General features: G+C 34.7%; 1 protein-coding gene across 1 annotated transcript in view; it reads right to left on the bottom strand.

The window, feature by feature from the left end:
* Nucleotides 1–13500, bottom strand: part of LOC133327219 (protein sidekick-2-like) — a gene marked incomplete at its 5' end in the record, with an annotated part of 36917 nt that extends 23417 nt beyond the window's left edge. The window contains 2 exons of the mRNA XM_061535781.1: nt 8525–8712; nt 13319–13500. Coding sequence (XP_061391765.1) covers nt 8525–8712; nt 13319–13500 — 370 coding nt within the window. The remainder of the gene's footprint in view (nt 1–8524; nt 8713–13318) is intronic.
* Nucleotides 13501–18328: the final 4828 nt, after the last annotated feature.

Raw genomic sequence — 18328 nt, 5'->3', positions numbered from 1 at the left:
TCATCATTCGATTTTACTGAAGGCATATCATTTTAAAATTTTTTTAATAGCTACAAAGAAAAATACTAATGAACATTCCCAACATAAAATCCATCACATCTTAGTTCAAAAATTGAATATATGAAAATTTTTGCTTTTAGGATATGCCTTCCATGGGCTTTCATCCCCATAACGAATTTTCACTCGCCAAAATATTGTTGCACAGTTTAATTTGATTTGGTTCGCCTTGGAAAAAATGGGGTGATTGCAGATTTGTTTCGGGCTCATACGTAGAGATCAATGATTTGTGAAAATTATCGCAGGAAAATTTTCGCGAGGTAAAGTTTACGTCGGGAGGTGACCTATACAATTAACAATATTGGCCAGAAATTCCCTGTTGACTTCAGTAAGTGTTAATTAAAGGCCTATATATATATATATATATATATCTATTAAACAGTGCTTACAATGTACTATTTAGACACCTAATGATAGATAAATTACAGCAAGATCGGCATAATGATACAACTATCGCTACAAATGGGAACAATTAGTTAGTGAATGTTCTCTATAATGTTGAGTGTATATTAAATGTATCATCCGAGATAGTGAGAGTTTACGTCTCCCGACGTAAAAATGCCGATATACGTTTTTTCTATGTTTAGCCCCTCTAATATATTTTTTTGGAATTTCCCGATAATAATCAAGAAATTTAAATTTGTTGCACAGTATATCGATGTGCGACGTTTCGATTTTTTATGAGCTACATATGATATTTTCAGACGGATGGCTAGACGGATGGACATACCTAAATCGACTCGAAGTTGTCTGAAACGGATGTAGTCCAGAGAATATTATGGTCTAAAGCCAATATTTCGAAGAAACATCCTGTTGAGGGATCAAAAGGTTTATACCCTCATACGCCATTAATTTAATATATTGATTCGTTACGGCTGTATTCAATGACGGTAGTAAAAATACAAATTCAATGATTAACAACCTCTCCAAAAATATTTATATTTACTAGATTAATTTAAGGAAATTACTAAGCAAATATAAAAACAAACAAAAAACTATTATTTGTTCTATACTCAAAACAAAGTTTAGAATTTGTTTTCAACCCCAGCATTTCTAGTTTATAAAACTAATTCTCTGCTCATTGAAAAATACAAATACTTGTATATATATTCAAAATAGTTTCAAATTTATTTTTACTTTTATAATATATATTGATTGTGTACACAAAAATATAAATATATATGATTTAATTTATATTCAATTGGCAGCACAAAGCTGATGACACTTGAACATACAACAGCGACAACAACAACGGAAAAAACGTTCTTCATTGAAAAGCACTTTCTTTGTAAAAATAACAATACACACACACATATGTATGTGGATGTGTGTGTATTTTTGTTAAAAATGCTAAAAGTAATTCGAGTGTAACATTTCAACAGCTTAATGGTTAGCTTTGTGTGTTGGCGGTGTTGCCGTTTCCCCACATAAAAATGAAAATGGCATCCTTGTTTTATATTTTGACAAACGTTCTCGTAATTGGTGGTTTTTCGTTGGCAGACAGAAATATAATTTTTTGAGTAACACACTTTCATTACCTTCATTTGTATGCGTGTATTTGGGGTGTGCATATATATATGTGTGTGTGTGAATGTGTTTGATGGCAAACCTGCATATTTTGAGGGTCTTTTGTACATTTTCTATTTACTTTATTTGCATAAAATTGCAAAAAGCATGCATATTCATGCATGTATGTATGCAAAATGTTACTTTATTGGCTTTTGCATCTTTCCCGAAAAAACACATACACACACACGTCACATTCATATTCTCCCCCTCAGGCGTGTGTGTATTTGGTTCTTTCAATGTGTGGGTGAGGGTTACAACTATTACGGTTGTCCGCTGTGCAGTTAAAATATTTAATCGTCTTTTTCTAGCTCTCCAAAAATTCTATTGAAAGAAGCATTTTGCTTCCTTTTTGAAACAAATCTCACCACCCACCCATGTTAACCGTTGCAAAAGAAGTTTTAATTTCAAACCCATCTTCTGTGGTTGTAAATGTTTCAGCATTTTCATATCCTTTTTTGCCCTCTTTATAATGCATAAATCTTGTGGTTTTACATTGGGTTTTCACTAGCATTTCTTAATGTTGCACATGTCTACAGTAGTGTCGAATACATATTGATCCCTTGGAAAAAATAGTTTTAGAAAAGGTCTAAAGAAAATGTTCAAAATGTTGTCGTTGGATACCGAAAAATTTAAAAATCTTTCTCAAAATGGCTCGATTTTCAACAATTGGTTTCGAATTTTCATTATTAGTGCGAAAATATATTAGGTTGGGGGAAAAGAAATAGATTATTTTTATTTGAATTATAGAACATTATTTAGAAATGAACGATTTGGGTCAAATATGCTCAGTTTTGTTGTATGATTTGTTGCCATTTTAAAGGTAACTTGGCACCAAGCGATTATCATATATATCTTGCATTGCAAAATATCTTTAATGATAAAAAATTGGAATCTAGGGATGGTAAGAAAATCGACTTCTATGAGAGAGTAACGCCACTCTCATAGAGGACATTTTGTAATGCAAGAAAAACATTATAATCGCTTGGTGCCAAGTCCGGACTGTATTGCGCATGCATTAAAACTTCTCAAGCAAGCACCCGAAGTTTCTGGCGAGTAACTGTAGATGTGTGTGGCCTAGCGTTGTCCTGGTGGAGCACGACTCCTCTCGTGTTAGCCTATTCTGGCCGTTTCTGGTCAATTGCTTTCTTCAAACGGTTCACTTGTTGACAGTAGATATAAGAAATTAGGGTTTGGCCATATGGAAGCAACTCAAAATAAATAATCCCCTTCCAGTCCCACCAAATGGCCAATTGCTTTCTTCAAACGGTTCCCACCAAATGCATAGCAGAACCTTCTGGCCTTTAATCCTGGTTTGGCCACCGTTTGAGGTGCCTCACCGTTCTCTGACCACGATCGTTTTCGCACAGGGTTATCGTATGAGATCCACTTCTCATCTCCAGTCACCATCCATTTGGCTAAGGCTTCGCAGATCATAATTCGATCCATCCCATTTTTATACCATTCACCACACTGTGGTACAGGGTATTATGTCTTTGTGCATATCTTTGTAACAGGCAAAAATAATCGAGATAGACCCATGGTTCCTTTTGAGAATATGCATAGAATCACTTTCTAAGTCGATTTATGCATGTCCGTTTGTCTGTCTGTCTGTCGATGTTAAATTGTAAACAAAGTACAGGTCGCATTTATGATCCGAATTGGATGAAATTTGGCACAGGTCACTTATTCGGCCCAAGGACGAACCCTATTGAAATTGGGAAAAATCTGTTCAGATTTAGATATAGCTCCCATATATATATATTTAACCGATTTAATGTAAACGGTCCTTATATATCTTTCGATTTGCACGAAATTTGGTACAGGCTAATCATTTAGGTCTATAATGATGTCTGCCAAGTTTCGTGAAAATCGGTCCAGATTTAGATATAGCTCCCATATATAGTTTCGTCCGATTTCAGGTAAATGGTGCCCCAAAGTCCCTATATATCTTTTGATTTGCACGAAATTTGGCATAACGTGCTGAATTAGGCCTAGAGTGATGTCTGCCAAGTTTCGGGAAAATCGGTCCAGATTTAGATATAGCTCCCATATATAGGTTCGTCCGATTTCATGTAAATGGTGCCCCAAAGTCCCTATATATCTTTTAATTTGCACGAAATTTGGCATAACGTACTGAATTAAGCCTAGAGTGATTTCTGCCAAGTTTAGAGAAAATCGGTCCAGATTTAGATATAGCTCCCATATATAGTTTCGTCCGATTTCATGTAAATGGTGCCCCAAAGTCCCTATATATCATTCGATTTCCACGAAATTTGGCATAACGTACTTAATTGAGCATAGAATGATGTCTGCCAAGTTTCATGAAAATCGGTCCTGATTTAGATATATCTCCCATATATAGTTTCGTCCGATTTCATGTAAATGGTGCCCCAAAGTCCCTATATATCTTTTGATTTGCACGAAATTTGGTACTGCCTATTCATTTAGGTCTAGAATGATGTATGTAAAGTTTCGTGGAAATCGGTTCAGATTTAGATATAGCTCCCATATATAGTTTCGTCCGATTTCATGTAAATGGTACCCCAAAGTCCCTATATATCTTTCGATTTGCACGAAATTTGGCATAACGTACTTAATTGAGCCTAGAAGGATGTCTGCCAAGTTTTATGAAAATCAGTCCAGATTTCTATATAGCTCCCACTTATATATAGCTCCCACTTATAGTTTCGTCCGATTTCATGTAAATGGTGCCCCAAAGTCCCTATATATCTTTCGATTTGCACGAAATTTGGTACAGCCTAATCACTTAAGTCTAGAATGATGTATGTAAAGTTTTGTGAAAATCGGTCCAGATTTAGATATAGCTCCCATATATAGTTTCGTCCGATTTCATGTAAATGGTACCCCAAAGTCCCTATATATCTTTCGATTTGCACGAAATTTGGCATAACGTACTGAATTGAGCCTAGATTGATGTCTGCGTTGTTTCGTGAAAATCGGTCCACATTTAGATATAGCTCACTTTTATTATAGTTTGATTTTAAGTACTTGACGCACCAAGGAACCAATAGGAACAAAACGTTCTGAAATTAGTATAACGTATCCTGTGACAAGTTTGTTTGAAATCGCTTAATATTTGGCCCGATTTCAAGTAAATTGCGCATCAAACTCCTCATGTTAGTCAGTTTGACATCAAATTTTGCACAACGTACAAAATTGAGCATAGAATTATGTAGTTTCGTTTTCTAGAAGTACAGACATAGCCCAACGGATGACCTATTTATATTTGTTTGAAGTCGATTTACATACTTTATGGATAGATCTACTAGATTCACATTTAGATAAATATCACATATTTTATTTCATTCAAGTTCATGCTAATAGTCCTGTTTAATATACCCATAGTGGTGAAGGGTATCATATAGTCGGCCCCGTCCGACTTTACTACTTTCCTTACTGGTTTTTAATTTGCATGGTACCCAAAAATCGAGCTTCTTTTTGAATCCAGCTTTGTGTAAATAGTATAAAACAGTTTTGTTGTCGATTTTTAGCTCCTGGGCGATGTTACGACTGCTAACATGCCGGTCAATTTTTATCGACATTTTCATAATGGGTTTCTTTTTCCCCAACCTAATATATAGCATTCCGTACGATATAGAGCAGGTTTGGATATGGTTTTAATTCCCAGAAATTCCAAAGACATTATTATTTAGGAATTGTAAGGAAGAATTATAGAAGGTGGATAAATGGAGGAAAACACCAAGCCGATGTTACATCATGCCGTTTTTTATTTTTATGTTTTAAATAATGACGTCAAATGACTGAAAATAACTACAATTTTTAAGGATAACACTCACAAATCTGAAGATCTCCCTAAATGTTGACTCGTCGATATATAATGTGAAATGTGCATCTTATTTCAAATATAATCTACTCTAATACTTTCTGCGAGGATTATATGTGAAAATTGAGAAAGAGGATGCAATAAGTAATATAATGTTCTCTTCGCATTGTATGTGTTCTAAATAAGATTATAGAAAGCTTTCAGAGCTAATATCTATTAGATTTTTTGACACAAAATTATCCTTCTTATGGGTCCTGCCCCTTCTTATTTTATTTGACGCTCATAAATACATTTTCACACTATTAGCCATGACTGTTATTAAAATAATTTGAAAGTTCTTTTTACTGCTGTTGTTTTTGGCAGCACTTAAGGATTAACTGTTAGCCTAACTTTGAAACAGAAATGAAATTATATAATTTTTAATAATTCACAAGAGATAATGGCGTTTATATTTGGTTTATATACATGTGTAGTCGTGTAGAGCACAGACACTTCAGTCTAATAACACCCACCCACCCACACACACACAAGTGAGCTCACTCCACCATTCACAGTTACGATTTGCAATTTCCTTCTCCACATGAAACATCACATATGACTTTTGGGGAAAACGACAATTTGCAGCCAGTCAGACCCATTCACCTATATACAGATATATACATACACGCAGACATACACATACATATGCAATATACCATAACGGTAAGAGTACAAACTACTCATTAATGTTAAGTGCCTAGAAACTTTTCAAGCATATTTAACTTAAAAATATGTTCATAAATTGTCTGTCTATACGGTTTGTTTTTGGGATAAAAAGGAAACGGATAACTTAGCACAGAGTGCCATGATGAGGGTGCGGGGGTGCGAGGAAAGAGGGCAGTTAAGGAAGGTTGCAAAATATTTGTGAAGAGAACTGTAGTGGCAAAAATAGTTTTAAATGATTTTAAAAGATTTTCCTGAGAAATTTTGTAAAATGGCAACAACAACTAGCAAATGAGTCTGTAAATATCTTTACAGAAATTTGAGTTTATTTTCAAAATGGGCCTAAATTAGAAACTTTTCTTTTGACAAGAAGAACATTAAAATAAGTATATGCATATGTAGGTATTTAAAATAACATGGAAATTCTTTTAAACAGGGAGCTTACTATTTTGCTTCCACTTTCAGGCTTCCATTAATATTTCTGAAGAAACTTCTTTGAGTGCGTGTTGTTAATTATTTAGTCAGACAATGAATTAAAAATGATTTTGCCAAATTTATGCAAATGACCAAGTTTAAAGACGCATTAGTTATGCCGCCCGACCAACTACAGCACACATTTGCATTTTATAAATTGTCGAAACTTTTAATGTCACTATTTGACATAATGTGTTGGATAAGTTTAAAGTGGGGGTGGGTGTATCATGGCATTATTAATGTGGGGAAATATCTATTTATAAAATAATTCACATAAAAATATATTAAATTGATCCTAGTTTAATATTAAACTAAAACTAATGTGGAGCAGTCGAGATTATGTTGCCCTACCCAACCGCCATTGAAATTTAAATTTCTGCGAATCTAAATCTCACGCCTGGCAATTTTTATTGATATTTACATTATCTTGCACGTTATTGCATATTAGAATATGTACCTCTACTAGGGTGTGCATCTAAGTATAGGTCAGCTTTTCCGGTGGAAAAATATACGTCATGATAAACATATTTTGCGATTTTACACAAAAAAGTCCCGTTTAACAATAAGAGATGACGGTATAGAGTGTATACCACCAATGTAGCAAATATGAGGTCCGAGTAGCAATCAATGAGCTGAAGAATAATAAAGCAGCAAGTGCCAATGAATTACCAGCCGAACTATTAAAGACGATATGTGCCAAAAACATGCACTAGCTGGTTAGTACATTTGGAATAAGGAATGCCTTGCAAAAGCACATAAAGTGCTATGCAGCGTGTTGTATGAACGACTAAAGCCAATGGTCAATGACATTATTGGACCATACCAACTTTGGCACAAGGTCAGATGACATGAAAGTTGGTTGAACATTGAGAGCCCTTTAAAACCGAACGAGGATTCAGACAAGGTGATAGTTTATCGTGTGACCTTTTTAACATCCTGCTGGAAAACTTCATACGAGAGGCAAAGGTGAACAGAAATGACACTTTGTATACCAAACAACACGTGTTACTCGCCTACGCCGATTACATCGACATAATGGGTCGCACATTAAGAGCGGTAACAGACACCTTTCATAAACTGAGATGGAGTCCTGCAAAGTGGGTCAATGCCGACGGTTAATATCGCCGTCGAATGAACCATGGGTTATACCATCTATTCTCGGACATCGACATCGTCAGACGTATTGAGCTGCAGCGACCCCAGCTCACAAGGCATATAAAACCAAGCCAAGTGATGATTTACGAAGAAGTGGAACGCTACAAATCCAATGGAAAGATCAAGTAGAAGACAACATCTCGGAAAATGGGTGAGATGCGCACAAGACCGACCCACTTGGAAATCTGTTTTAAGCTCGGCCTATGGAACAACCGTTCTGTCATAAGTCAGCGGAACGGATACGATACGCTATATAAAATATCGTAACAATTGGTTAGACGGAGTGTCTTTCGTGTACCATTTACATAAATCGGATTATTAAACGTATATTGGAGCTCTATCTAAACCTACAATGGTTTATGGCCTAAAACAAAATATCGAAAACTAAGACTATACCAAAACATAGAAAAATGTCGTCAGAGGTCTGTCTAAGAATTTGGAAAATCTATTAAAAACCAATTCGATTGTGAACAGGTAAGACCACAATAAAAAAACGTCGGTGATATATTTAATTTATCAATTTCCAATAACAAATTTTCTAGGAGTACTAGCAATTTATGTATTATTATTGACATTGATTTTATTTTGATCAACAATATATCGGGTCTACCACGAATATTTCGAGTTATTTCAAACAGAACACCTATTTTAATATAATTAATTAAAAATACTAATGTTTCAGTTAGTTATATAATCACCGCTGCTTCAAAATTATTTGTTATCTTGAATACATTATTTTAGTTTTTTACAGCTTCAACTTACCTCAATTGTGGCATCTCGTATGTAAATCTCCTTTGTGTCATTGGGATTGCGATCGCGTGGTCTATATGTAATACGATAGCCGAGAAATTCTCCAAGTATTGTATCGGGCGGCGGTGGTTTCCATGAAATATATACAGAGGTGGATGAGGTATTGTGGGCTTCTGTGGGTATCGGTTTACCTGTAGGAGCTGTAAATGAAAACAAAAAACACACAAATATACATTATTAAATAAAATATAAAGTTATGTTTTTTTTGTAAACGATTTTAAACTCAATTTAATTTAATACAAAATGATAAATTAAATTCTGCTCTGAAAATCGTTTGCAATTTAATAAAATTCCTTTAAACATCCATCCATTCCGTTGTCAATTAGCCGTGAACGTTGGTAATAACATGGTTAAGTGGCAAATCGAAGATCAAACAACATGAGAAGATGTTGTCAAACAAACTTCGAACATACGAACGAACTAGCGTCCATGTATTGACAGTAATTACACCTCCACACTAGCTACTTCGAAGTGTATTGTATTGCTATGGTACAACAGGAACACGTAGATCATTGTGAGAAGAGAATATTATACATGTGAGGTTAGGCAGGTACACTGTGCCAGCATTCGCTCTGGTTGTGTGTTTTCTGTTCAGTGTGTCCATCGGCCTTTTCTAAGTGATTCTCTTAAGTGTGTTTGCACTTGTAATCGTTGTAGTTTGAAGTAGGCGTCACTACAACAGGTGCAAAATACATTTACGCTGAACAAGAAATCGCTTTTTTCTTTGTTGGAAAAAGGAAACGAGTCACTTGACCATTGAAGAGTGCACGATTTCAGAAATGGTGCTTATGGGCAATATCAATTTTCAGTGATCCAGCAAATGAGTGCATCATACAAGCAATGTGTCGTGACAAATCGTGTATTCCATATGTATGGTTGGATTTAAGGAGTTAAGATTCTAGACACCAATAGTGATTGGAGACCCACTGTTTATTATGAATTTATTAATTTATGTAAACAATTTATTGTCGCCCAAACAAATGTATTTGGAATTCAGTCGAATTTTTTTGCAGATTTGAAAATTATAGGGTTTCCATTTCGAAGTTCAAAAGTAAACACAAATAAATTACATATAAAATGGTTATTTGGTACCATCCGTCTGTCTGACTGTTGTAACCACTCTAGCCTCAAAAAGAAATGAGATAGGTTGCATAAATTTGGCATAGACTTGTCTTTTGTCAACAGGCAGGTCAAGTTCGATAGTGAGGTATACAGTCAACATTTACGCATAGCCCTCATATAACCGTACCCCGAATCGGTGTAATTCGGCACTTTGTGTTCTTATTGGATACCAAATCAACACACTAAGAATTGTCTATATCGGTCCACTTTTTTCCGGATAGTAAAATTTTTGATTTGTCGTTTTTGTTAAACATGTTCATGTGTATAATTTCGAATAACTCCGCAAAACATTACTTGTTTTCACCATATGTCTTTATACCCTCCACCAAAACGTGCAGTATATCGATATTCGATATTTTGGGTTGTTGGGCAACGTCAACACCGAATTGGCTGTAATTTAGTATTTTTGGTTCTCAATTTATATTGAAACTCCGTACTTAAAATTATTAATATTGATTCAAGTTTCGGTATAGCCTCCACATGTCGTTATCCCCCATATTATGTATTTATGGGTTTTGGTCACGTTGTCCAACCGAATTGGTTGTAATCTGGTGTTTTGGGTTCTCAATGTATAGCCAACCTCCCTACCAAAAATATTAATATTGCCTCAAGTTTCGGGGTATCCCGAACGAGTTACTTGATCGTATAACGATGCACAAATTTTCTATAATTTGAACTTGTTAGGCACGTTTTTCAACCCAATTGGCTTTAAGTACACATTTTGGATTTTTATTGTGTGTCAAATCTCACAACTAAATCAATATCGATCCCTGTTTTGGTACAGCCCCCATATGACAGTAACCCCACAATACGGCATTTTGAGGATTGTTGGTATGTTCAAGGTACTAATCCAATCTGAGTGTCTGGAATTTTGAATGCCATGCCGAATTCCAGCCCCATTCTTTTGAACCCACAAAATGAATAACCCTTCCCAATCTGGCAATCATTTTCCCAAGCCATAAAAATAAATCAATATTATCCTACACACAGTAATTATATATTAAAGACTTAATATAAAGTAAAGCATAAACATTATTCCACCATACCGGTATGCAGGCAAAAAACAGCTGCTTGTAATGACAGCTGCAAATTTGTGATAGAGTTGTGTAACATCGAATGTTTACATTGATTGAATAATTTTGCGTGTTGCTTCATTATTGGCGTGTCGACGATACAACTATCTAACAAAAATAGTTACGAACATCGTTCTAATGAACGAACACACCCAGTCGTTTACCAATTGATTAGATGCATGTGTGTGTGTTTGTCTATTCTTTCATTTTGTTTTAAGGCTAAAATATAAATATGTATCTATGGATGTGTGTAAAGTTACATGGCTAATGTTTAGTTGATCTGTGTGCGTGTGTGTCTGTATGTGTATGGGTGTTGAACATCGCATTATCCCGTTCATGTGGTATAATCGACATTGTGTGAGAATGAGAATGTGTGTATGTGGTCATGTATGTGCGTATGAGTGTGTTACGAGGAGGCTCAATTGACGCTTTAACAATGTATAACACACGGTCTGTTATTGTTTTGTTGCATTGAGCCAACAATTCACCAGAATTACGGCATGTTCGGCAGTCATCACACGTACAACTACATGCCCACACTGAGAAACACTTGCCAGCAGCAGCAGGTTAATCGAAAACATTGTCTGTCTATCTGTTTGTCTGTCAGCCCTTCAGCCAGCCAGTATTACTCAATACACTTACACAAATCGTTTATTCGCTTAATAGGTAAAGAGAAACACTCACGTATTTTACACTTTTGCTCTTGCAAAATTTAAATATCACGCGCCACTTTATGTGGTTGAGAGTGTGTATGTGTGCGTGTGTGTGGGGATATAAATATGGTTTGTTGTGTGCGTGTGTGTATGGATGTGTTTATATTTAGGGTTTGGTATATCGATGTTTGACGTTTGTTGCCAATGTTGTTGTTGATATTTTATTCACACACACACACGCATGCCGGCTTCCATTATTGTTCTTGGTCATATACAAACACACTCATACATGAACGCAAATAAAGCGGTTATTTGGTTTCAGAACACTCACACGCACACAGACACACATTCATGCACAACATGACAACTTCTCTCTATTGATAGCATTTTTATTGCAAAATTGGCAAAATTTGCGGGTTTTGCGCCACAAAAGCGAAACTTGCCTCTAACAAGGTTGTTGTTTTTTTTATATTTGCTGGCATGTCTGGCCAACAACTGAAGTTACACACAGAAGGTGTAGGCTGTGCGTGTTATGACATTTTGTTTTAATTTTTTTTGTATGGGTCTGCTTTGTTTTATTAAACGAGGTTAATGCAGAACTCTAGATAGTTCTACGTAGAATTTTGGCCATGTGTGGTTTCATATTTGCCACCTACCATCAGAAGCAATAGCAACAGTAGAAGTATGACAACGATTTCCGTTTGATTGTGATTATTGCAGGAAATTTCTCAGTTGACCTGACATTGACCAAAGTTCAGGCATGTCCGGTATTTGTTGTAGGATTACATGTACATTTAATTGTGCATATTACGAGTTGTGTGTTGCGTGAGGAGAGTAGCAGTGACAGTGAAATCTGAATAAATAAGTTGAAATGTAGAAATAATCATGATATGATAACGTTTTCACTTTCTAATTAAATTGTTGGTTTATGTTTAATGTGTAAATGGGAAAACGTGTGTGTGTGTGTGATTGTATCTTTAATTAGTTAGCGTAGATTTTTGACATGAAATTACAAATACTTTTAGGTGGTGGAGCTAATTGGCCGGTACAAATACAAACAAAATCGGTTTTGCACAAAACGCGTTTTGCGTTTTCAATTTACTCACTAGATATATCGTATATCTAGACCTAATTCAGTTCATTGCGCAAATTTTGGTCTAAATCGGACAAATATTTAAATGGTGCACCGAAGAGCCTATGTTTGTTCGATTTACATGGAATTTAGCAGAGGTGAGTTTAGAGTGATGTATATTCATGTTGCAAAAATCGGTTTAGATTTAGATAAATCTCCTATATGTATTTTCGTTTCATTGAATGTATATGATGCACCCAGCGTACGCCTGTTCCACATACACGAGATAAAATTGTGGACAGCGCACTGTGTTGCAGTTCCTAATTTGGCATTTCATTTGTGTAGAGTATAAACAACTGACAATATACAATAACATTGCCCTAATAAACACCATATGGTGGATGGCGTGAATGTTCGTCAGGTTCTAACTTAAGCACGTTTTTACAAATTTTGGTTTTCTGTTACAACAAATAAAGTGATCAATTGATATAACATTTTCAATAATTTTTGTACAATACCCCGTCATTACTCAGTTGAACATTTGAAAATTATCATCATTCAACCTTTAATATTTTATTTGATTAACCATCCTATAGTATTAATATAAAAACAATGTTATTATGTAACCAATACATTACCTTATAAAACCCCCAAACATTTAAGACACTTTGATAAAAAAAAAAAAAAAATAACCGGAAGCCATTCACTTGGATAATTGTTTCCCATTGTTAACCTTAAATGTATCGTCTAGAATCTATGATGACATACATATTTCTTGTCGGTTGTTGGTGTTTGTTTTCTTCCATTTTGTAATGTTTTTACTTACCCTCACGCAAGGTCACTATGTAGTAGGATTCTTTGGATGGAGGACTAATGCCCAGCTTGTTGACTGCTTTCAGACGAAAGCTATAGACGGTAAAGGGTACCAGACCGGTGACTTGATACGATGTCACATTTGATTTTGTTTGTATTTGTGGCACTTCATCCCATTGACCGTTCTCGCCCACTCTGTAAATAGAAAATAGGAAAAAAACGGGATCCAAGTTATTGCAAATGGAAATTGATGGCAAAGTAGCAGAATGTATTAAAGAATAATATTTACTCAACTCAGCAATTCAAGAACTTACAGAGAGAGATAGAAGAGGCGTATGAAGATTGAAGAACCCCGGTGAGGAAGCCTTTTACGTGTGTGTGAGAGATAGTGTGTTTGTTTATCATGAATTGTGTTTTAATTCAATCGGTTTTTCTTTTACACTTTTGACCATTCGAAGGACTTTGACAAATACTGGCACTCACTCACACACATACACGTACTTACATACATTCATCTATAAATAAACTTGAGTTTTCCCCCACCCTCTTTTCGAAAGAAAGTTGAAATGTAATGTTTGTTTTGTTCTTAAGAAATAACCACTTAAATGCACATTCGTCTCTGCATTGACCGGTCCAACAACAGCAAGAATCGAATATCTTTATTTGAGTGAGTGAGGCCTAGTAGCTTTGTTAGTTGCACAGGGGTGTTTTTGGATATGTGGTCTGTCGGGCTGGGGTGACAGTTTGTGGGGAAGTTACATATGATGGACCTACATAACGGATAATTGCATTAGCCCTTTATTTGTCTATATTAATAACAGAGCACATTGATTAGATGACTACAGACTGACTGACTTAACGATTCATCTATGCCCAGAATTTTCAAATTTGGTGTGAGGGTCACTCTTAGTGTATTCATGTATACGAAAAGTATTAACCGGTACTAAATTTGGTACAATTTCAAGTTTGCGGAACGAATGGAGTTGGAATCCTGAAATTTTAAAAGGATTGTGATATGTAGGTAGTTTTCGATATTTGTACTTATGTGTACGAAAAGTACTAAATGGTACTATATGGAGCTGGAGCACTGAAATTTGGAAAAAGATTACTACTGCATTATAAATTTGAGAAAATTTTTACTAATGTGTACAAACTATTAATAAATTTGGTGCCGTTTGAATTTTGATTTAACCGATGGAAATGGAATCCTGAAATTTGGAGTCAGGATCACTGGTGGGGTGTAGGATTGTGGTATGCAATAATTTTTGGAGATTCGTACTAAATGGTACTTAATTTTGGTATAGTTTGGATTTGGAAGAACCGATAGGTCTGGAATCTATATATATTATTATATATGTGGCATTGAAAAATCGTACTTATGTGTACTAAATGTTACTAAATTTGGTACAATTTGAATTTTTAGTTAACCGATAAAGCTGGAAAGCTGACACTTGTAGTTAGGGTCACTGTTGGGGTGTAGGATTGGGGTATGTAGGAAGTTTTGGATGTTCGTACTGAACGTTACTAAATTTGGTACAGTTTGGATTTGGTTGAATCGATTGGGCTAGAATCCTGAAATTGGGAATAAGATTTCTATTGGTTTTGTGATATAGACAGATTTAGAAATTCGTGTACTAAATTTGCTTTGATTTAGATTTTGGGTGAACCGATAGATCTGGAATCCTGAAATTGTGTAATATGATTTCTATTGGTTGTAAAACATACATAGAAATTCGTTGGATTTAGGTGATCGGATCGAGCTAGAATCCTGAAAATTGGAATAAAGATTGCTGTTAGAGTGCAGGGTTGGGATATGTATGAAGTATTGGAAATGTGTACTAAATGGTACCAAACTGGAATCCTGCAATTTGAAAATACGATTTCTATTGGATTGTTGAGGTAGGTTGATATGGAAATGTATATTAATGTATTCTAAATTTGGTAAAATTTGGATTTGAGTGAAAATATAGAGCGCGAATCATGAAATGTGGAATTAGTATTGGAGTGTAACGAAGAGTCTTATCTTCAGACCTGATCTGGACTTAGAAATAAATATTACGATGAGTAAAATTTGGATGAAATTTCGTTCGATTCAGATGAGATTACAAATTTTAAAAATATTGACACTTTGTGGCGAATTTCCTGGAAAGAATGGACCGAAAAGTCCCATCTTTTAATATTTTACACAAACTAATTTTTAAATAGACGGAAATTTGTAAGTCGACTCCAAATCATTAGTCTTTACCCTCTCACATATATATCCTAGTGTTGAGATTTATGTGGAAAAAATCCGACTGGGACCGGTGACTGTTTACTCTTCCCAAAACTGAAGACATTGATGAAAGGGAAGCGTTTAGCGTTTTTGGTTATAAAAAACGCATTTCAGAAGTTATTCAATGAATGAAAAAAAACTGACATATGTGAATTATATTTGAGGGCATTATTTTGAAGGGGCCAATATAGTTATTGATAAATAAGTAATTAATAAGTAATTTCCTATATAAGTTATAACAACGCTTATATTTTCATCAGTCTATATACTTAAGTCTGGCAGCAACTTTTCTCAATTTCCACATTAATATTTCAGTTTTCTCTTAATTATGTCGCATTTTACGATTATTTATTAAAATTCCTTACCTTACCTTAAATATAACAATTATTTTGGGATATACAATGTATTTCATAATAATACCATTGATATTTTTATGTAAGAAGCTCTGGTACATTTTAACATATAATTGTTATAAATATTTTAGGAATTATATAAAATATTCTTGGGACTTTTCATGGAATATAAATATTATTTTAAATATTATTAAAAGCAACAGGATTTTACAAACGGCAATTCCATTCATATAACATGACTATTCTTGGAATGGTAATCTTGCAAATCTTTTTGGATAATAATACTTTAAGAAAACAAACAATCAAAAAGCACTACACAAAGCAGAAAAATGGGGGGTGAACCTTTTTCTGGCTGCCCTTGATTAACTTAAACCTTTGGGGAAAAGTACAACAATTTATTTGGAAAATCCCTTTTTAACCTGACCGTCCGTTTCCGAATTGTTTGCAATGTAGCATGAATTTGTTTTGGCCACCCCAAAAATATTCCGAATGTCGACAAAAGGTGGCCAACAAAATGGCAATGGAAAGGAACACAAACTTTAATCCCAGACAAACAGTAAACATTTCATGGGGATAACAAAGGCCCCCGAAAAGAAGAAAAAAATAAAATACTAAACCATCTAAACTATGACCGACAAAAGTATCAACACAATAATAAAAGATAACAGAAAATGTTAGGCCATAGGGCCTCCGTTACAAGTGTAGCCATGGGAAACGAAAAGGTTGTGTTTGCCAAGTGTTTTTGTTAAAATTTAAAAAATCAACATATCATTTACGGTATCACCAATATGGCTGAAGTAAGTCTTTTTGTGTTTTTTTCTGCTTTGTCGAAGGATCCCTTTACCTAACATCAACAGGGATTTGCTAACCTAACACAAACTCAATGAATTTCATTTCATGTTATAAGTGAGTGTGTGTCTGTGTATGAGAGAGATATGCAGCCGATACAAGTTTGGTATGACGATACACCACAATATACTTAGTTCTTATGTTTATCTCTTACATATGTATGTGTGTATGTATTGTATAACTTACTTTGCTAAAAAACCAACGACAATGACAAGAACAATGCTAACATTTAAGGCCAACAACTCTTTTTATCGTTAATACCCCAAAGAAGAAACCCACAAAAAAAAGAGCAAACTTCATTTGTTCTACTTTGTTTACTTTAGGTCTTTTTTGTTTTTGTTTTATTTCGGATTTTATTCAAAGGTTTTAGTAACTCAAACAAATGACTGTGGTCGACACAATTGTTTGCAAGTGGGTTCTTGCCGAATGTAAATGGTCACTTTTGGAAAGGCAATTCTCAAAGAGTATAAATAATGCTGAATACAATTTCGGTACATATACGTACATATATAATTTAGAATTGCCATGGAAAATTAGTTTATAGGTTTGGTCATTAATACAGCATGTTCTAACAAATAAATTGGTGTTCTGATAAACCTGACACTATACGGGATTTTTTTTTGGAAATTAGTCAAATTAAGTGGAATCCACAAGTGGGACTACTAAAAACTATAAAATGTTGATTATATGCTTGAGCCATGTTTGGTTCAGGAATTCGGCTATGATATATCGTAGGCCACTCGACATACGCAAATTAGTTCAGTGATAAATCTGAGTGAAGAAATGAAGACCGCGGAGTTTGGCGAGTCTATTATGCGTATAAGAGGTTTTGAGAAAGGCCACAAGGTCGTATGCCACAAGTTCGTATGGTCAATGAGGAGTATAATAGTATAATATTGAAGTAACGCGGCGTTTGGGCTTAGAATTTTGGAAAACCCAAATATTATTTTTGCACCATTGTACGTGTGTTTTTTACCAAAAAACAAATGTTAACATGCCTTAACCACCTTATTCCCGGATTTTGTCTCCGTTGATTTGTTACTCATCCCAAAACTGAAGACACCGAGATGAAAAAAAGATAAAAGAAAAATTTAAACTAAGGTATTATATGTGAGTGGAATTTCTTTAAATGGAGATAGGACAGTTTTTATTGAATAAACAAAGTTTCATTTTGTGATCAGCCCTCTTACGGGCTTTTTCATCCTCGCGGATGAAAAAGCACATCTTGTGATAATTAGAGTCCTAATATATATTTCAGCAATTTTTAATGGCCTGCCTGCAGACAAAAGACGGCTCTATGCTAAATTTTGGGGATCTATCTCAATTCGTTTTGATGCTGGAGTGATTACAACAGACAGACTGACAAGCGGACATGCCTAAATCGACATTTTACACTGATCAAAAATATATATATACTTTATAGGGAATTGATTATTTCGATGAGGGAGAGTACTTTTAATAAATTTTACACTGATCAAATATATATATATATATATATATACTTTATAGGGAAATGATTATTTCGATGAGAGGGGGTAATGTTAATAAT

The sequence above is a fragment of the Musca vetustissima genome, unplaced genomic scaffold, assembly GCF_032173495.1.
Source record: "Musca vetustissima isolate MV318-11 ecotype Yass unplaced genomic scaffold, APGP_CSIRO_Mvet_v1 utg7855, whole genome shotgun sequence".
Lineage (NCBI taxonomy): Eukaryota > Metazoa > Arthropoda > Insecta > Diptera > Muscidae > Musca > Musca vetustissima.
This window is presented reverse-complemented; position numbering and strand designations above follow the sequence as displayed.